The 21997-nt window shown below is 45.3% G+C and overlaps 1 protein-coding gene across 1 annotated transcript in view; it reads left to right on the top strand.

Moving 5' to 3' along the window:
• Positions 1-21997, top strand: part of spata5 (spermatogenesis associated 5) — a 77890-nt gene that overhangs the window by 19582 nt on the left and 36311 nt on the right. The window contains exons 12-15 of the mRNA XM_053428704.1: positions 3150-3359; positions 7088-7141; positions 7487-7566; positions 11079-11205. Coding sequence (XP_053284679.1) covers positions 3150-3359; positions 7088-7141; positions 7487-7566; positions 11079-11205 — 471 coding nt within the window. The remainder of the gene's footprint in view (positions 1-3149; positions 3360-7087; positions 7142-7486; positions 7567-11078; positions 11206-21997) is intronic.

The following is a 21997-nucleotide window of genomic DNA, read 5'->3' on the forward strand; positions in this document are numbered from 1 at the left end:
CCCTAACCTGCTAAATCTGGTTCAGATAGCAGGGTTGAGTTGCACGTCACTCTTAAAGCGCTTCTTTAATTTACGTCCCCTGTGCCTGAGGGACGACTTTACTTGTCTTTTATGATATCATACACCGTGAAATGACAGGAATTTGTCCACTGCATTGTCTCACTGCTGCTCGCCGCATAAAGACGAGGTGTCATGTCACGAATCCAGAAATGTTTACTGACGTGTGGTCGACCTGACGCACACATCGCATGTGAGAACTGGAGATGAACTGTCACACCCATAAGGATTATCAGGTGTCAGGTTGTTTGATCCTTTTGATAACAGACAACTTTATTTTCTAGAATCAAACTCAGGATCTATTGAAAAGCACTGGAGAATCAAAGTATAACACGATAGAAATGTTATCGCTCTGAATTTTACGCGTTTTTACTTTTTTCAGCCATTTTACCAGAGAGGAAAAGTAGTAGAAGATGCTTTTTCAGACTAACTCCCCTCTGGAAAATGTCAGGAAAATGTCCAGACTTCAGTGTGTGAAAGCACGAGAGATGATGATGGTTCATTAGTCAGTTTCTAATCACTGCTGCCCAGACTCTGCCTCCAGGAGTCAAACAGTGCACGTTGGCAGCGCTGGTGTCCAGGATACTTTGGCTTCATTTCTGTTGGACGGGAGAAAGTGGAGAAGTGTCGTCCATCTTCATATAAAGTCTGTGGTTCAGACACTAAACGTCTTTGGCACAACGTCTCCTCTGCGTCTGTTCTTTTCCATGTTTCTTCGTTTATCTCTTTTCCTCCCGCTCACCTGTTTCCTCCATCTCTCTCTGACCATGAGCCTGTTTTTACTGTTGCTTTTATCTCACTCCACTCTTTATTTCATTTCATTCCTCTCCGGGCCCTCAAATGAGCGTTCTGGTTCGCCTGTCTGCTTCCGTCCTGCAGTATCTCCTCATCTCTGCAACACTCCTCTTTCTCTCTCTCTATCCCTTCCTGTCCTCCCCTCCATCTGTCCTTTCCCCCTCTCTCACTCGGCGCTGTCCATAAATTGTACGGTATTTACAGTATGTGGCCAGACGCCAGGTTTCCATTAGGTGCTTCGTACCCCGGAGACGGCGCCGGTGGCCTGGGATGTGTTACCTCTGGACGGAGAGTGGAGGAAGGAAGGGAGGGAGGGCGAGGGGGGGTGGTGAGCGAGCATGTGAAAGAGAGTGAAGAGAGAGAGGTAAGAAGCAGTATTTAAGGGAGAGGGAGCAGGAGGGTGTGATAGTGAGGGAGTCAAGTGGGAGAGAGAAGAAAGAAGAGGAAGTGTGGTAGAGATGAGACGGATAAGAAACAGAGAAATGAGGTGAACACATGAAGCTACTGTCAGTAACCTGGTGGCTTTTGACTGTCACTTGACCAAAGGACATTATATAGAGACTCATATTCACCTAAACCCAAATCTGCATGTCTTTGCACAGTGGAATGAAGTTGGAGTCGATAGAAAACCGACAGAGACACGGGTAGAACGTGCAAACTGCACCCAAACCCTGAAACTATCATTTCAAAGAATAGTTTCATCAATTCAGCTTCACACTCCTTCGTCCTTTCAAACAAGAATGATCAAAACTGATGCAGTAGAACCAGAGATGTGTCTACATTACCCACAATGCATCTATACACAGATGTTACAGTAACCAGGGCTTCGCGTGTGCATGTAAATGTAATCAGAGCTGCAGCCAAGTGTGTGCAGAAGGAGTGCACAGGACTGAGATAAGACAGAGGAAGAAACACAGAGATATGGAGAATGAGCAGATATGAAGGTAGATAAAGGGAAGAGATAAAGGTGACATGCAGGGAGAGAAGGATGGTGAAGTTATAGAGGAGGAGGGAAAGAGGGATGGAGGGATTAGAGCTGAGAAAGGGAGGCTAGAGCGGTTGGGCAATGAAGAAAGAGACAGGAAGGATGAGAGAGAGGGATTTGGATGAGTTTCTCCTCCTTATCTGCTTTATCTCCTCCGGTTCTTCGCTGCCGGACTCTCTCTCTCTCCCCCCTCTCCTCCCTCCCTCCCTCCCTCCATCTGTCAGACAGACAGCTATTGGCCGCAGCCCTCTGTTGTTGTTCCCTCCGTCCAGCGGCTCCCCCGGTTCAACCCGAGGCCCCCGGTTCCTCCGTCTCATCCCAAATATGCTTTTAAACATCCCCCCCCCCCGTCTCTCCCAGCCGACCCCCGTCATCGGTCTGGAAGAACTCTGCGTTCTTTTCTGCGGTCGGTCAGAAAGCCGGAGCGGCGGGTTACATGAGAACATCTCTGACATCAGCGTGCAATCAGAGTTTGTTTGGTCTGCTGCACTCGATGCTGGCGATGCGTTCGCGTGTAAGCCGCCGCAGATTAGACGTTGTATGAGATTTCAGAAGAACGGGAATCGGAGCAGTGTATTAGACCCGTGGTGATTATTTATTAGAAATCATGCCCACTTCTATTATATATGATGCATGATGCATGATGCATTTTGATTGATTACATATATTTGACTGGATTCTAACCGGGTCGCTCTTTCCTTCTGGCTCTATTAAAGGTTCAGTGTGGTAAGAGTTAGGCAGCCATGTTTTTGACGGTAGCCCAACCTGGACAAACTAAACTCCTTTTGAGTTTTTAGGACACCTGAAGCTGCCACAGGTTCTCCATCATGTTTGGAAGTGGAGGGTGAGGTGATGGGTGTTCAGCTGCAACATGCAACCTCACCACTAGATGTCACTAAATCCTACACACTGAACCTTTAATGCCTTTTCATTCCTTTTTTAATTTCAATTAAAACATTTTGTGTTCAGCATCTCCAGACGCAGCTGGACCTGTTCACATCTGACCTTTGACCCCACTCGTCACCCATTATTAAACACACACAGTCACTCAGATTAATGGGTCACAGCCTCCTTGTCCTCCGTGTTTTGGTGGTTGTCAATTGTCACAGCGTCTTTGCTCCTGCTGCTCCCTTTACAATTTGGATGTACTGGTTAGTTTGGTGTCGGTAGTGACGTTATCTGAGGGGAAGTGATGTTATAGGCTTTCACAATATGTTACGTGAGAAGCTCAATATCTCATCTGCATCGTGTCCCCAAACGTTTCCTTAATCCTTGAAAGTTCCCTGATTTCCCCCCGGTTTCCTCCCTGCAGGTGCGCTGGTCCGATGTCGGTGGGATGGAGGAGGTGAAGCTGAAACTGAAGCAGGCCGTTGACTGGCCCCTGAGGCACCCCGAGGCCTTCACCCGCATGGGCATCCAACCACCCAAAGGAGTCCTGCTCTACGGGCCCCCCGGCTGCTCCAAGACCATGATCGCCAAGGCCCTGGCGAATGAGAGCGGGCTCAACTTCCTGGCAATCAAAGTGAGTAATAATTCCATCTCATCAGCGGGGTATCGTCTGTTTGCTTTGTCTCGAGGAGATTATGAAAGAGATTTAGATTTTTGGATCAGTGGATGATTAGTTGAAATCAGAGGAGGCTAAAGGGGCAAAAGGTTTCCTGTTTCCCAACCTTCTGATACACAAATGTGAACAAATAATGTCTCACAGGTGTGGCCCTTCTTATCGTGCTCTTGGCTGAGCGATCTGGCAAAACGCTGCGTGTGACTCAGTGAGAAAAACAGAGTAAGGGAATGGAGCTGCTCCAAAAGCTCACTCGAAAAAAGAGAAATGACAAGACTCCGACTGACTTACTGCAGGTTTAGTGATCGCCAGGACGTTCAGAGCAGGTTTTTCAGAAGTGAAGCCATCAGCTTGATGGTTGATGATTTGTTGATTCCTGTCTCACATCAGAGTCGAGGCGGTTGTGCAACTTGCATTTCCATTTGTTTGTTTTTTCTGATAATCATGTGTAAACAAAAAGATGGTTCAATGAAAGTACAGGAGTTTTAAGTTCTGTTGTTTTTCTGTTATCTTACTAGCCTGAAAACCAAGTTCTTTATATTTGGTTGTTATGTTTTTATTTATAGTTATTCATAAGGAAATTGATTGATACATTTTCTTTTTATATAAACATCAGTCGCTGCATCAGTATGTGAAATGCAGGTATTGGCATTGGCCCCAAAAAATCCCCCAAAATGTATTGTGTATCAATATTCACCCCATTTCACACATAGAAGAGATAACCATCGACATTCGGTTAATTAAAGAAACCGCGACTCACACCATTCCCTTCATACTCTCACATTGTGCTCTCTACTTCCTTTGTCGGGTCCGAACTATGCAACTCAGTTTCATTCAACAGTAACTCCGAGGCTGCTGGCCTGAGAGATGTTTCCTTGATGACCCAGCTTCCTCTTCAGAGGGCGTCTTTGTCTGACCTCCGACCCCATGTTTGTCCCTTCTCATTCATCACTCCATCCTCCCTGTCCCCCAGTACCCCCCCCCCCCCCCCTCACAACCTCCCATCGAGGCCTGGTTGACGGAGATTGATTGATCAGCTTGTTGAATTGTTGATCAGTGGATATGTTTGAAGAGGGGTCACAGCGTGAGACAGAAAGCTGTGACAGAAGCTCTCACCTCTGATCATTAAGTCGTCAGCTGCTGGTTGGATTGTTGTCTTTGTTTGTTTGTCAACTTTGACCTAATTCATTTAGATTTTACCGCCACTCACAGGAGCTTAAATCTGAATCCTCATTAGATTTCAGAGGTTATACAATCAACATCATGAATTTATTAGTTTTTATCGACTTGACTCGACTATTTCAATGCATCCTTTTGCTTAAATTCCTGCAGTTCCCCTTAACCTGCATCTGTACCTCAATTTAATGAGTTGTTCTGAAACCCATTAAATGATTTATTTTATAAGTTTGGTGCAGTTAAGTCGGTTTTGTACAATCCTGCCAAACAAATACACAAACCAACAAACCGACAAGCCAAGTAGAGAAACCCCTGGAGGCATCCTCTTGTTTTCAAGTGAGTGCTGTACAATGATCAAAACATGTCACACAAACGCATTAACGGCAACACGAGCGACACAACACAGTCACAAAAGACACACATCGGTAACACAAGCGCAACAGAAGGTGGCAACAATGGGTGGTGATATTGAAACATGCAATTGTGATCATCATGTGACTGACAAATAAACAAATGTTATGAAGCTTTAACTCCAATTGTCTGGAGATAGCAAAGGCGTATAAAGGATATATCGGGATCAAAGATAAGGAGATGCCATCTAGAGTAGATATATCATTAGATGCAGAATTATAATTCATCTCTGAGGTGTTTAGGCAAAGTTGTGGGTCATCAAGATCCTTAAAACACAACTAGAGTTCGGTTAACTGCTTACGTTCATCTGATTTCCTAGCTAAGTATAACTGGGTATTGTATATTATGATATTAAAGTTGGTTTTATGGCAAGTTGTAATATACACACAGCTGTTCTTCACTGTTTATCCACATCCACAATGATTGTGTTTCAGTTGTTGTGGCTTTAGCATTTGTGTTATCCGTCAGTTTGCTTGTGTGAAACATCTCAGGCCACTTCTAAAACATCAAATATCACAAATGTGCAGCAGCTGAGATGAATGTTTTTCATTTTTCCTGTTGGCGTGAGAGACAGGATCGTTGTTGGTGACTTGTGATTGAAAGAAGTTGTTCCACAGTCTCAGCTGCAGGTCTGAAGTCGTCATGATGAGAAGCTCTATAGAAAAAAGGTTAAAAAACATCCTGTCTCTTCCTGCTGAAAGCCGCTCTCCAGCATCTGCAATAACAGTATCAGGTTTTTCCAGAGCAGCGGTTGCTTTGACATAGATATGTTATCCAGATTTAAATGTGGATACTTTAAAGCTCAGCCTGTTTCCTCTGTGTGAAAAAGCCCTATTATCATCTTGTCAATTTCAGTTTCCTCCCATTGCAGCCACTGAAACGCACACTCACATCCGCACGTGCACACAAACACACACTGGCCGCGCTCCTCGCATCGCTGCAACGTAGATGGCTCTAAACTCGTCATGTCCAGACCTTTTGAGTGTGCGTCGGGGAGAGGAACCCGGGATTAATGAGTCAACCTCCACACTTACAGCAGGAGACAAAAGGGCTGGGAGTTAAGTGTCGTCTCCCCCGTCAGCACGGAGGTGTTGAAAGGGCGGATTGCTCGGGAGGAAGTTCTTCTGAGGGGTTGAGTGGATGTTTATCTGCTTCTGAGCGACGGAGAAGAGACGGAGGGGAAGAGACGGGGTTAAAAGAAGAAGAGGTTCAGTTAGAAGAAGAAGAAGGAACAGGAGTAAAATAAAGATGAATAAAACAGATCTGATTATAACATGAAGCACAAGTGCCTTCAGGATGTGGTTTTCCATCCACGCTGAAATATATTTTAAACTTTGTCCCTTGCGACTCATCTTTATGAAACATGAAATTAAAATTTGATGATCGAAAAAGCCAAAAAGTAAAAGCACCTCAGTCTTAATAATATTTACTATGATATTTATTACTGATTCCCCATGGCATATCTATCATGTTTGTTTCTATTGAAGACACATGAACTGTTCACATACTCAATCCCTATTATCTCAAGTACATATGGGGGTAGATTCAGGTTTCTCTCCCTATTTGTTACGATGAAGCAGCTGAGAAAAGCTATGAAACCACATTTTAATCTGCGTGATATGGATTTTTGTTTGCAAATTGCACAAATAAGCTGCTTTAAGACATCACATAACTTTGGATATTCCCCAGATATTTTCCACAGGGGTTGTATATGAGAACAAAAATGTCAACCAGTTGCTGTGAACATTTTCTTGAACTCAGTCCGGTGGTAAAAGCAGAAAAATATATCAGGAGGCTTAATAGTAGGCAAGTTGATGAAGTTGAACCACATACAACGGATGCACAAAAAAACAACACAACATCTAATGACATCTGCATTTGATCCTCACAATCTCCTGCTGTGTTCTTCATATGTGAAACACAAACTCTGGTTTCTCTGGAGTTCTGGAGACGTCTGTAGATACAGTATCAGTCCACGAGTGATATTAATGTGATACATGGATATTTATATTGTGTTGTTTTGACACCAAGTGAAACTTTTTAAAGTCGTCACAGTGTGAAGTCACAGACTCAGTCTCACCACAATCACACTTCTCTTCCAGGGGCCTGAACTTCTGAGCAAGTACGTCGGAGAGTCTGAACGAGCCGTGAGAGAGGTGGGTATTTTTATACCTCCATCTTCCTGTTTGATGAAATCACATGGTTTACAGTAGTTTGTCTCCCCCCCCCCCCCCCCACACCCCCACCCCCTCCCCTACGTCAACGGAAGTTAACGCAAATGGCCGTTCTTTCCTGGTGACCGCACCGAAGTCCTAAAGCTGCGGTGCCCTGTGTATTTTTAGTTGTTGACATAATGAACGGATGCAATGCATGACATTAATGAGGGGCTGTGTTTCCTGTGTATGTTTGCGCACACTTCTGTCCCAGAGTGATTCACCGGCTCAGTTTTAAAGATTTGTCCTGTTTTCCCTCTGGTCTATTGTTGCTGCCGCCGCTCGCAGGTGTTTCGGAAGGCGAGGGCCGTCGCTCCCTCCATCGTCTTCTTCGACGAGATCGACGCGCTGGCCGGCGAGAGAGGAAGGTACGCCACAGACACCGGGCCTGCAGTTAGAATGAAAAGACGTTAGGAGGGCAGTTCCTTCCCCACACGATAAACATGCATTTCCTCCCTCATAGCTCCTCGGGAGATTGTTCTCTGTTCACCGCAGCCACTGTCCAGCGCTGTGGTCTCTCATTGTCCGGCGGTGACAAATGCACAGTCATGGCCGCGGTCTGCTTTAATTCACCGGCCGTGGCCTCTGTCCCCCGCGTGGCTCACAAAGATTCACTTATGAATGGACGGGGAGCAAACATCCCGAAGAGTCTGCATGACTGCACTATCAAAGCCGGCCACTCGGTTCCCATGGTGTCCTCTTGGACGTTCGCGGGCCTTTCACTGCCGGCGAACACAGAACACAGTCTTGTCTGCAGGCGCTTCAGTGGGATGGCACCGGGAACATCTGTGGCTTAAAGGAAAGGGGACGGGGGGGCGGATAGAGGACACAGATCGGAGGCACACAAACACTTCATTGTGCCCTTCCACGGCAGATGGGGAAGGCCAAATATGCAGCGTGCTTCCTGGTAAACCAGTCGATGAAACTAAATGTTGCAGCAGGGAGCACGGAGAGGCCAGCGGGTCGTCCCTGTAACTTCTCCATGTGGCTCCTGCACTCGGTTGATTTAAAGCCACAAAGCATCAGAGTCAATTTTAGACTTTTTAAAAAGTTATTTTTTGTTAAAGTGAGTTCAAAACCCGGTAAACAGTTTGTGTTGAAGACGAAAGTTTGTGGATTTGTAATCATCTAACTTTTCTCCACCGTAGCATCTCATGTTTTCTCCCGAGAATCAACAACTTTCATTACATTTGAAATTTTTAATGATGCACAGCATCTTATAATATAATTATTACAAACTTTATTAATATAAAACCTTCCTGACATTGTTAAGTTCTTAAAAAAAAGAAGTAAAAAACTAAAATGTAAAAGGCAGTTAAGAGAGTTGACTAAAAGGAAACAGGCCGCATTAGGGTTAAAGCTGTAAAAATTACTAAAATTAATTAAAGACATTTAAAAGTACTAAACCTGGTGCTTTTATTATCACTTACTGTTAGTAATATGAGAATATTGAGGCTTCAACTTTGCAATAACATCACCACAACTAGTACAGCTGATTCAAATTAAGTATTTTTCACATAGTAGAAGAAAAAGGATAGTTTCACGTGTTTCTGTGAATAGAATCAGATCCTAGCTCCTGCGGTGGAAACATGGCTGAAGTCTCGGTTCCACTTCCTGTTGTAAACCATCTTCATTCTGTCACATTTGTCTTCCTGTGTGTCTCAGTCCTCGCTCGTCTCCAGAGAAACACCAAGCACCGATGTTCTCTGTAGTCTAGACTAATTTCCAGTGTATTTCAGCTTGTCGTCATCAATCAGTTTTCCTGGCAGTTGAACTTTACAGTAAGCCCGAGCCACCGACTCCTTATATTGATGCTCAGCCGACTCTGACCCCGACGCAGCTGCAGCCCGGGCTCAGTGATAACGCAGCGCGGCTTGAGCGTTTGTCATCTCTGGCGTGATGGACGTGGGGCTGGACCCGAGCCTCCGGGCCCCTCGCCGCTTTAAGGAACACGCACTTAGCGCTGATCTGTAAAGGATATTTATTGGTCCTCGCTTCCTGCCATGTTTAATCAATGAAGTGGCTCACGCACACGCCGGCAAGAATTCAAAACTGTTGACACAAGCAGACGGCCTCGGCTGTATCACGCATGTTTTTTTTTTCTCCTCCCCTCTCGAGGCAGGAGATGAGAAGCACCTGTAAATCTGTCAGCCGAGCTGCCACGAGTCCGAACTGGAGGAATGAAATGAGGAAGACAGACAGAAGTCAGAGAGAGAGAGAGAGAGAGAGAGAGAGAGATAATGGAGGGATAGGCGGATACAAACAAAACTTGGAAGAAGAGAAGAATAGTTTTGGGATTAGAGGAAGAATTTCGGCTTTGTGCAGGATTGACCCTGAACTCACGAGTTTTGAGAAGAATCTCGAAAGAAAAATCTAATTCTAAGAGACAAAGAGAGAGAAACGTTTCCATCAAAAGGCAGAAACATGTCTATAGAAGGAGAGAAATACAGAAAACAGGGGTTTGCACATTTCCCCGAACTCTGACTTTCACATATTGTAGAATATATTCTCAATCACCAGCTGTCTCCTTTAAGAGATTCATCAGTGTTGGACAGTGGGTTGGTTATTTTCCATAGCGCCGAGTAGACAGCCAACCTCCCCAGCTCGCACGCAAACACACACACACACACACACACACACACACACACACACACACACACACACACACACAGTCTCTGTTGACAGGGCCAGCGGAAGTGCCAGACGACATTAGCAGAGACAAGGCTGCAGAGGAACACAAAGGAGCTCTGTCACTGAGATATGAAGGGGAAGAGGGGAGGATGGGGGGGGGGGGGGGGGGGTTAGAGGGAGAGAAAGTTTGGGTGAGGAGGGGAGATAGTGGAGAGAAGAGGGATTAGGGAGGATGGTGGTGGTGAATTGGAAGAGAGAGAATGGAGCAAAACTGGTGAAAGAAAGTCAGAGGGAGAGATGAAAAGATGAAGACTGAGAGACGGAGGAAGAAGATGAGGGAAGGTGGGATGAGGAGAGATGAAGAGGAGGAGGAGGAGTGATAAGATGCTTTCAGACATGCACTGAACTCCAGAAGAGTGAGAACCAAAATGTCTGAGTCAGTTGATCTGCCAGCCCCCCCCCCCTCTTTTAAATACAGCAGCAAAATGTCCAGAAGATTCCCAGTATGCCGTTTTTTTTTTTAGCGAATGCTAAACTAAAAAAATTCTAAGAATGCTAATGATGAGGATGAATAAAAGCTTTTCAACATTTGCAAAAAACTTCTGTGCTAATCTGTTATTAAAGGTGTTAGATTCAGGTCCTGGTTGATTTGACGGGTGCTCCAGCAGCTTCCACTGGTGGAAGGTTTCAAACCAGTTTCTAATGGCGATCATATTGGTCACATAGACTCAGGGCTAAAAGTGATTCACCTCATTTTAACAACAAAGAGTTAAGAAGATGAAACTGTCGCCTCACACTTTAACACCAAACTCATGATCGAACGTTTTGCAGAATGTGAACTTATGTTTCCAAACTTCGGAAGAACTTGCAGGATTTACTTAACTGAACACTGATTATTCTTTATTAGAGAGGGACATTCTGCTTTTCAGTAAGACGTCATCTAAGTTGATTTTACTGCCAAAGATTAAGAACTGTGCTAATGACAGAAGCTGCTAACAGAGAGTCAGAGTGTTAAAAACTCCAAATATCAGTGACGACTGCAGTTTAAGGCCTTTGTTGAATTGGATCCTGAAGTTTCACACCGCTGCATATTTGTACCTTTCATCTTCCATCACGGTTTCATTTCCATCATCACTTTCCCCCATTATTCACTGTTATAAATATTTATTTATTTATACATGTTTCTTCATTCGTCATTTATCTTTTCCCCACTCTCTATCATCTGTCTTCCTCTCATCCACGTCCTCAGCTCCTCGGGCTCCGGCGGTGTGGGCGACCGGGTCCTGGCTCAGCTCCTGACAGAGATGGACGGCATCGAGCAGCTCCGGGACGTCACCGTGCTGGCTGCCACCAACCGGCCCGACATGATCGATAAGGTAAACAGACGCCGGCGCTCTTGTCTTTATCTCCCCTTCCTCCTCTTTGGTCTGTAATTGATAAGGTTAGGGGAGATGATGTGCGTGTCTCCCTTGTCGCCTCCTCTCTCTCCCTGCCTCTGTTGTGGGTGATTGATAAGGTTAAAGGTCGCTCGCTCCGGCCTTTCTTCCTCGACTCTCTCCCGGCTGCTTGGAGGATGTCACTGAGTTGCTTTAGGGGAACTAGATTTTTGTAGGAGTCCGGCTTGGAGTGATTTAGACTATGCTGGATCTTGATCATTTTACTGTGATTGGCTGAATCTTCTTGTCCTTTCTCCTCAAATGTGTGGCTCCTAATGAAAAACCCACTGCATGGTTATTAGTTTGAGTCCCAGTTCATCTCAGGCCTTTCAGGTGTGGAGTTTGCATGTTCTCCCGTTTTTCTCCGGGTTCTTCGGCTTCCTCCCGAAGTCCAAAGACAAACGATTTGGTTAAATTGAGATTTTAAATTGTCCACAGGTGTGAATCTGAGTGTGAATGGTTGTTTGTCTCTATATGTTGGCCCTTGTGATTGGCTGGTGTGAACCAGCGCCTCTCACCTAATGCCAGCTGGGATTATCTGTTCCCCCCCCCCCCCATGAACCCTCAGAGGATAATCTGAAACATGGATGGATGGATGTAATCCCTCAATAGTTCACTTATGTTTTCTTCTTATGCAGAAATCCATCTAAGGTGAATAAAGGCAGATTGTCCATCCTGCTTTTACTGGAATGAGACTTTTGTTCTTTAACTTCCTTCAAAAACTCTAAACTAGCATTGGATTTCAGTGGCTGCCTCCATTTTTGGACTAAATACCAAACTAAAGTCAAACATTAACAACTCTCTCATTCAACCTATCTGTCCTCTAAAGGTGTCTGATGCTTTTCCATCAAGATCCATGAATTATTCTCTGGGAAATTGGTAAAAAAATGCTGTGAGCTCTGTTAATGAGCCTGAAGCTGCACCAATGCAAACCGACACCAGCGTCATGGTGTCCGCTCTGACTCGGCTCATTTGAAACACACTACAGGTGGAGGGGGGGAAAACATCTGTCTCCTCTTCCTTTCTTCACCGCCTCCATGACCGTCCCAGAAAAGGGGGATCTTACTATCAGTCTCTTTCTTACACCACGCTCTGTCCATTTTCTATTTTCTCCCCTTACCCTTTTATCTTCCTCTCTTCCTCTTCCCATCCTCAAAAGCTTTCTTTGGTCTCTTATCCTCCCATCTCCGTTCTAATGAAATTTCCTGAGTGCTGATCAAAGACGGGCGTCTGGGCCTTGTCAGGAGGGGACACAGGAAAGGAGGATGTCGCGGCGCTCCTTAAGCTGCTGCTCCGGCAGCCGTCTGTCTCTGTCTCCCTTCCACTTTTGTCTTGTTGTTGCGTCTCCTCCTTCACTCAGGTTAAAAATATACCAACTGTAAGGAAGCGTTTCATTCCAAAATGGCACATTCATCTTCCAGAAATGCTAAACCTACCAAGTGGAAGCAAACATGAGCTGAAGTTGATGATTTGCTGTGTTCCTGTTGCTGATTTGACAGATTTTTCCTCGTGCATAAATCTTTATACGTTTGCCAAACCGCTGCACTACTTTCATCTTTTCCATCGGCATCGTTTTTTCTTTTCTGTTTCTACGTTTGATTTTCAGACGTAGCGATCGTGTATCTCAACTGAGGAGGAAAAGCATGAACTAGTCGGCACGTCTGTTTTATGTGAAACTCGTAACTGCTCACCGCAAATCCATCAGCACGTATGAGATGCTCCTCCGAGAAAAATCCTCCGTGTACAAATCTTGGGTAACCCCCCTCCCCCCTATCCTCCATCCCCCCGCCCCCCCCCCGCCCCATTGCCAGCCCACTTGTGGAGAATTGATCCATCGCTGTGGTGGCGCAGTGACAGCGACTTCCTCCACCTCTGCAACTTGTTGGCGTTTCATTTCAAACTCCATTAGAGGCATGGCAGCTAAGACGCCGCCTGTGTGTGTGTGTGTGTGTGTGTGTGTGTGTGTGTGTGTGTGTGTGTGTGTGTGTGTGTGTGTGTGTGTGTGTGTGTGTGTGTGTGTGTGTGTGTGTGTGTGTGTGTGTGTGTGTGTGTGTGTGTGTGTTGTCTGTTTGAATATCTGAGAGGGTGAAAAGATGCATTAGAGGAGAAACTAATGCTATTAACAGTAGGGTAGGAGTCGCGCCCCTGGGTGGACAGATGGGAAACCCCAGGCATCCTTCCACAAACTGACCCCCCCACCCCCACTCAGGAAGTGGTCTCCCGGGCAGCTGAGAAATCAGATTACCTCGTTCTGCCCACACGACCAACTGTGTGTGTGTGTGTGTGTGTGTGTGTGTGTGTGTGTGTGTGTGTGTGTGTGTGTGTGTGTGTGTGTGTGTGTGTGTGTGTGTGTGTGTGTGTGTGTGTGTGTGTGTAAGCCTTATGCATTGGGATCGCAAACTGCCAAATGGACATAGCCCCCCCCCCCCACCCCCCCCTGTGCCTTACTGTTTTGGCACCCCTACCCGCCCTCCTCCACCCCCCTTTGCCACCGCCACCACTGTCAGTTCACACCGGCCATTTCCATTCCAATAGCAGGACATGATGGGACAAATGAAGATTAATGGGACGCTCCGGTGTCAATGAAGTCATTGTCAGCTCCTGATGGAGCAGAGGAGGCTTCCAGGGGCCTCAGCTGCTTGATTGACGGAGCGGGGGGGTGGAGAGTGGCGTTTACTTTAGTTTGAAAGGAGCAGGTCTGCTGTCCGTCTTTCATCCAATGCAACAGGACGAGTTGTTTCTCCGAGTCACACGGTTGTTTGGAGTTTGAGCTTCTCCCTGAGGCATAGATGTCATAATGTGGTTTTATTTAATAACCTTAAAGTAGTTTGACTGAAAACCTTAATCAGGTATAGGTCCTTCGAAATATTTAAGAAGACTTTCTTCAAAAAAATTTGCCATTTAGTCAAATTAATTCAGATTATCTGGGATTCATATTTTAGTTTTGTTAAAGAGAGGATTTTAATCTGATGTAATAGAATCACACTGACACAAATCACATGTTATTATTGATCGCAAAACAGAAACGTATATTGAGCTGTCGTATGTTTGCTCATTTGATTTGGACTCAAGTAATTTCCTTGTGGTTTGAACTTTTATATCTCCACATTCTGTCTCTTTGCACAACTCCTCAAACTTCCTCTCGTGTGTGTGAATGGCATAATCGACACACACGAGCAGGTCACATGCAAACACAACGTGACTAATGCAGCTGAATCATATCTCAACAAATGTACAACAAAAGATAACAGATGCTAAAAAGTTTTCACCCGAGCACACAAAGTACTTCCTCAACACCTTTTGTATCGCGAGTGATTAATGTGTTGCAGAATAATCAGTTTCTTTGTGTGACGTGTACAAGTACACACACACAAAATGTCCCTTTCAAGCTCCGCACAACATCCGCTACAAGTTTCGTAGATTAAATTGTATAAAGTGATGCAACTGGAGTCATGTGAGCAGTCGAGCCCGTTCCTCTGCATGATGACACGTCACAAAGACACCCCACCCCCCACCTCCACCTCCCACTGAGCCCCTCCACCTTTTTACACTTCCTCTTTCCTTTGTATTGCACCAATCACCCAGGCCCACCTCTGACCCACCATGACCCGGCTGTGGTGATTGATTAGCACCACCAGGAATATATTTATCCAGCCTGGTGAGTAGGAAGTGCCCCCTGTCGCTGTGTTTGTCGAGCAGCTGTCGGTCTGTTTGTCCACACAAACACAAACACAAGCTCAAACAAGACGCTCGTTCTGTGTACCTTCTTTTTAAAGTTTGTCTAAAACCACAGTTTTCCCCCTTTTTCCAGTTTGTTCCTGCGAATCCCTCGGTGGCTCATTCCTCAGCAGAGATATCGCCGGTTTGCCGTTCCGCCCGAATGATCTATTCAGTTACCGAAGGTTCATTCAAGCTATCAGGAGGCGAGGCCGCTTACAGTTGAGAAAATAAGAAGCAGATGGGTCTTTGTTTGGGATCAGAAGTTGCCAACTGGGCTCTTATTAGATCAAGGGCCCAAAACAAAGCGGAGGCCATAGAATCAGAGTTGATAGAAAAGACCTAATATCCTTGAGGGACTTTATAATGACTTTGGCTTCATTCTGCTTGAGAAGAAGACAGTAAATAAGGTATATTTACTAGGCTTTTAAACTTGATAAGTCATGTATAACATTGATTTGTAAGAAAAAGAGACGAGTGCCACCTAATCTCTAGTTTCCTAGAGCCAGAGTGAAATCTTTCAATCACTCCAAACCCCAAAAGTAAGGACGAGACAGACCAGAGCAGCAAATCTTCAATTTGGAGAAGCTCTATGAAAACAGACATTTCTGCTTCACGAATTATTTAATGAATGTTTGAAACTATAAGCAAAAGTGTCACTAACCGAGTCATCAGCAGTTTGTTGCAGCACTGCTTATTTGTCTTTTTTGCATTCATTGCTTTCATCAAAATACGTTTTCAGATATGAACTCTGGAAAATGTCCGGCACACTGGGTCTGGAGATTTTCCAGAACGATTCAGGTGACACATTCAGCCCCTCCAGTACATTTCAGGAAACTGTCCAGACTCCCACTCGTGTTCTAAAGCACCTGATCCACTGTCCACAGTTAAAGTTGCATTCAGAAGTTACAAACAATTTCACTTGGGATTCACCAATCATCACGGGAGAGAAAACACCAGATACCGTCTTCCTCTGCGCCCCAAGTGCTTTTCAAAGCGTTATTTAGTAAATATAAATAATGTTAAAGTGTAACTGCACCGACGGATCGAGTCCCGACAGGCCCGAGCCGAGTGGCCCACCCACTGAACAGATTCTATCTCTGTTTCATTCACTTTGTTGTGGGTGAAATGTGCCAGAATCCAGCTGGAGTCACCGAACAGCTCCGCAGGCGCGTTACCGTGATGCTGCAAGAGTCTCAACAAATAACTGTGGTGTAACGCCTTCCCTCCGGATCAATAAGAAACCACGAAAAAATGATATAAAAAACCACAGAACACATATGAATATAATCAGCATCAGCTACATTTAGAGTTTTTAAATAGATATGACTTCTGTCAGTTTCTTTGTGTGTCTCAGCATGGATTTCAGGATCTAAACAAAGGTCAGTTTTATTATTTATTTTTTTCGCTCTTCCTCCCACAGTGCAACCACCAGATCTGAAACATCTTCTCTATTATCTGGTGTTTTACTGTTTCTCCCCTTTGCTCTTCCCTCTGAAAACCAGCTGTAGTGTGGCGTCTGAACAGGAGATGGTGCCAAACTTGACATGGGTCAGTTCCTGTGACAATTCTATTCAATACTGATAGATTAGAGATAAATACAAAGTCTTATTTTCTATATTAATCTGCACGAAGCTGCCTCTCTTCGTGGTCAAAGTGAGAAACGTGTAGTTTGAGCTTCAGTTCTTACCGAGCTCAGTTCTGTAATTGTGATAAAAGAAAAGCGATGGCTCAACATCACATGGAGTCATTTCTTGCGGTTGGCAAGAGCAGGAAACATGTCACACTAAATAAATTCCTACCACATAAAAACAGCCTGAAAATCTGACTTATGTCTGAAGGAACCCTACATGCTGTATTGTTTTATTACGGCTGTGTAACGATGCTTTGCTCCGTGCGGCGACTCCACGTTTTCAAGCCGTCTCTCTAAGTTTAGCAGTCATTTGCTCGTCCTGTGCACTATTCCTGTCATTCAGTGAAACGCAGCTCGGCCGCATGATGTAGTGTATGTCACTGAAACATGAGGATGAAGCGCGAGGCCTCGTGAGGTATTTTATGAGCCTTCCCAGTCTTGTGGTCTTGTGCGCTAGCATACTTCCAGTAACACAAAGTGGTGCTGTAACCGTGCAGCATGTGACTATTTTACGGTCGCCATCATAAGTGTAGGCTGTGCTCGTTTCCGCAGACCCACAAAACCTCCACATTTATTTCAGCTAAACGGATCAGAGCTGCTTCTTCCACTTTATATTTTGATTTCAGACACACAACTGCAGTGCGTCTGTCGTTTCTCTTTTGAACACGAACACAGGAGTGTAAATTATAAGGTGAATTAATTCATGCAGCCGCTCGTCGGCCGACTGGGAGTCGTCCAGAGTCAGAACCCGACATCGGGCCAGTTAGAGTGGCCTGAACATCTGCCAGTGTTTTCCTAGCCGAGTCTGGACGATGCTAATTGTAATCACAGTTGAATTCCTCCAGACTGTAATTAGTGGGCCACTCGGTAAATATCCAGGCATAAGCTAAGAGCAGCTTTGATTCTCTTTTTTTTCTCCTCTCCTCCGTCTCCTTCTCTCTCTTTTGCATTCACAGCTCACATCAGTGTGTGTGTGCGTGTGTGTGTGTGCATGTGTGTGTTTGTGGCTTTCCATTCATGTACGCTTGCATGCTGGTATCCCAGATCTTAATCAGCGGTGTTTTGCAAATGATTTATGCTTTTGTTATCACCTGCCTGGTGAACCAGAAAGGTGGGGGTTCCCACCTCACCACCGCTGAGAAAGTGTCAAATAAGTTGTAAATCACTTTGAAAGAAAAGTTAAATTGACTTTGATGCCCCGGGATCTCGCTGCAGCTCATTATGATGTTTCATGTGGTAACGATTGTCTTCGAGGTCAATTCATCTTCTGATCTTCACAGAGTCCAAAGAAATGTGTTTTGTTTCATAGAAAACAATAGTTTTAATTGTTGTTCTTGATTAATTATGAATACATTTTATTGTTCTTGACTCTGGAAACGTTGATACCTGGAGCTTCATTTAATCGCTGTTGGGTTTAAGCTTATTCAGGTTTCTCTGTCCTTTCAAAAGACTTCTCTGCCGTCGTGCAAAGTAATAATAAAGATTCCTGGATCTGCCCCGTTGTTCTGGTTTTGTTCCAAAATACTCAGAGTTGTTTGTTGGCTCACGTCCCGTCCTTCCACCAAGTTTCATGGAAATCCATACTGGAGTTTTTGCGTAATCCTGCCGACAATAAAAGACACAAACGCACAGGGGTGAACACACAACCTTCTTGGCAGAGGCAGGTTAGAAAACCCTCGTGCTAACCCCATAGGACGCATTTAATGTACGTTATGTTAGTTACTCACATGAATTCCTCTTAAATCCTTCTTCCATTAAGACTGTACATTAGGACTGAAGTGGAGAAATCCTCCCTTCAACACTCGGAACACCTCGGCCTTTGTTTCGTGGCCTCACACGAGGGCATCGCGGGATCCTCCAGAGTTTCGCTGCGTGAATACCTTTTTGTTTTGTCTTTTCTTTGGCAGAAACCTCCACCTGAGCCGTGCCTCCGCTCGACAGGAAGCAGCCCTCAGCTAGAGGAGCAGCCATAAGCCAGCCAGTCAAAACAGGCCATATTTTATTTTGTGTTGGGCCGACGTTATCATCTCCCAAGCTTTGCTTTCCTCTCGTGACGAGCCAAGCATGATGGAATCTCTATTGGTGCTGTCTTAAAGGATTAGAGCGTATTCACTGTTTTTTCCTGACTGCACAGTTCTGAACAGGGCCTCGCTGCCACAGGACAGGGTGTCCTGCTGGAGCGGAGCTGAGCCGTCCATACTACCCACACCGATATGAGTGTTCCTCCACTTACACACTGTCGTCTCAGAGTTTACCTCAACATCCAGGGCACACTGCTCAAAATTCAGTTTGTCAATATCAGCCAGCAGCTAGTTCTGGTGTCTCTCTCTCTTCTTCTTCTTCTTCTTCGGTTGAGCACGGTTCCTGTTTTTCAGAGTATTCAAAGTATTTCCTGCCCTGGTTGTGTTGCTGAGACGCAGTAATGAGAAGGCACAGTGAGAGTTTTGGCTTGTGGCTCAGTGAAGCTACAGTGGCAAAAGAAAACAAAAAGTGTGTGTGTTTGTGTATGTGTGTGTCTCTTCGAGCACGTAACGGGATACCACCTAGGGATGCATGAGCTCTGGGAAGCTGTGTGCATGTGTGTGTGTGTGTTTGTGAGCATTGGGGGGGGGCAGGATCCCCAGGCAAGTATCAAACTTCAAGGGCTGTATTAGGATCAGCTTTCACATGTGTGCATCCAAGAATACGCTGCAAACAAAAGCCTCCGATCCGACCAGACGCCAACAAAATAACAACCTCAATACCCGTGAAAAGATTTTAACTTGGTGGAAGAAAGTTGAAGAAAAACTTTCTATAACACGATACATTATTTTTTCCCGATTGTAATTTATAACGCACAGTTAAAAAGCAGTTCTGAAACAGTTGGAATACGTATTATCCGTACAGACGCTATAAAGAATAGAAGTAAAACAAAATGAGAGACCTGCTGCAGTCCAGCGAAGTGTGTGTTTGTGTGTTTATTTTCAGTGCTTCTCTTCCATTACTTGACAAAATGCTCTTTATGTTGAGGTGACAAGAAGAAGTATAACTTGTCATTTACAAATCAGCAGACTTCCGTCAGCTGCTCCTGTGTTATGGTGATCAAGAGGGAGAAAGACACGATGATGATGGTGGTGGTAGAGGTGTGTGTCTGTGTGTGTCTGTGAGAGTGTGTGTGTGTGTTGGGGGAGGACGGGGGTGAGGGAGGGAGGGAGGGAGGGAGGGACAGGGAGGAAATGAGGGCTCTTTGTGCTCTGCTACCTGGCAGACATCTCCAGCATGTGTCGTCTTGCCTCTTGGCAAGCCGAGACCACCGGCGCCCTTGGAATGCTCTCAGTTCAGGAAATCTCGTTTATTCTCATAAATGCTGCAGCTACCCCCCCCCCCCCCCCCCCCCCCTCCTGCAGACACAGTATTCTCCTCTTCTTACGAGTGTCCGTCTTTATTGTCACTTTTTCAGCTTTTTCTTTCATCCTCCGTCAGTTTGTCTCCAGTTTTTCTGTAGTTAATTAGGTCGTAAGCTGACATTTATATGATAGAAAGAACCAACCAGCTACTTCTCTGATTGGATAACAAGCTGATGAAACACTCATCGATCTCATCAATTAGGTGAATGCTGTATTTCGATTGTTTTCCATGTGACAATATGAGGAAATCATTTGTCAGTGTAATAACGGGTCTGATGGGCCCTTGAAACTCATGAATCTAACTGACCCTCCTGCCTCACAAGTACCTGGAACAACTCGCCTTCCCCTCAGCCCACATTCGAATTACAACACTGAGCAAATGACTTAACAACATGACTTAACAGTTAATGTAGCTGGTTAATCTCTCCGCCACATGAAAGCACATTAACCGGCCGGCTTTGTCTCACTTTGTAAAAAAAAAAAAAAACCCAGAGAGCAGGAAGGAGTCCTCATCGGCCACCATGAGGATACAGTCAGATCCACATTCAGAATAGAAGCTGGTAGGGGGCCAGCTCTGGGGGGTGGGCAACAAATAATACTCCCTTTGTATGTTCCCAAATATCCCCTGCTGAAGCCCCCTGAGCCTGGCTCCCTGCTCCGGGGATCCCAGCGTCCACATTACGATCTCCTTACAAGTGGATAAGGTGTAAGTTATGGGGGGGGGGGGGGGGATTTGAACTGGGTGTTGGAGGAAGGTGTTTGGTTTACGTTGCAGAAGGAGCCAGAATCCGTCCCGGTTAAAAAGCAGGATTTGTCCTCCTCAGCAGGGTCCGGTGCTGTGTTTGGACAATGGCTTAACAAATGGGTCTATTATTTTCCGCAGTAGCTCCAGAGGCGCGCCGGTCCGGCCGGGGGAGTAACGGTATCCCAATGTATATCCTCCGCCGGCTTCAGTCGTCCTCATCAAGCTTTGAGTTACCCATTGTAGCTGAAATGAAATCAATCCCACCGGGCCCTTCTGTGAGGAGCACCATTTGCCTGTCAGACAGAGCAGGAGTAGAGTTTCCATATACCGGAGCAGCTCTACGTGTGTGTATATATCAGCTTTGGTTAAGCATGTGGTTAAGTAGATTCCTCTGGACGCTGTGAGATGTTCTCCTGGTTTTTGTTGTAGAGTCAAGTCGGGGCTGCAGAGAACGGTTATCCACTAATCTTTTCAAAATGTTTCCAACTCGTTATTTGCGTTATTCGAAAAATTGCTTGCTGACCCTTAAAATAGTTTCCTTCCAAGCAACGATATGAAACTTTAAAAAGCAGCATATCTTGATATTTGAGAGGCTGAAATCCACAAATGTTTGTTGAATTACTTCCACGTTTCATTAGAGTTCTTATTCTCATGCTTTTTGGTTATTGTTTATCTAAGAAGAGAGTAGTTTTGTGTAAGGATCTGTTGTGACAGACCTCTAAACCATAAAGTTATGATCTCATCTGCTGACAGAAGACGCCAGCCGGGGTTTTCTTTGACAATTTGAAATGTGTGGATGATTTTAAAAGGGGAAACCTTTTGATAAAGGCCCAGCTCGGCCCCGGAGGTCAGGTAAAGACGGAACAATAAAGTAAGACAGGGACACGTCTGAGGTCTTTGAGGCCTTGTGGCTCTGCAGCTGGGACTTGGCAGACGCTTTGGAAAGAGGACGACGGCGCGGTGTCACTTCATTTCCTCTTACGCAGCCTCGGTTTGATGAATGACCGTGTGAAAGGCGGCTGCTCCGTGGGACAGGGGGGGGGCTGCTCTGGGTGTCTGAGTGTGACCTCAACTTTTTGAGGCGCTTCTTTTTTTAGATAAATTCAACTTTGGCTTGTCCAGACACTTGTCCACTTGTCTTTGGGACCGATTCTGTGATTCTATTTGTTTTACATCTGTATTTTGAGCCTTAATTACACTTTTTTTCACTTTTAAATCCAGTTTGCACGATAATTTCTCTTCTGTCTTCCC

Source organism: Pleuronectes platessa, chromosome 8 (assembly GCF_947347685.1).
Source record: "Pleuronectes platessa chromosome 8, fPlePla1.1, whole genome shotgun sequence".
NCBI lineage: Eukaryota > Metazoa > Chordata > Actinopteri > Pleuronectiformes > Pleuronectidae > Pleuronectes > Pleuronectes platessa.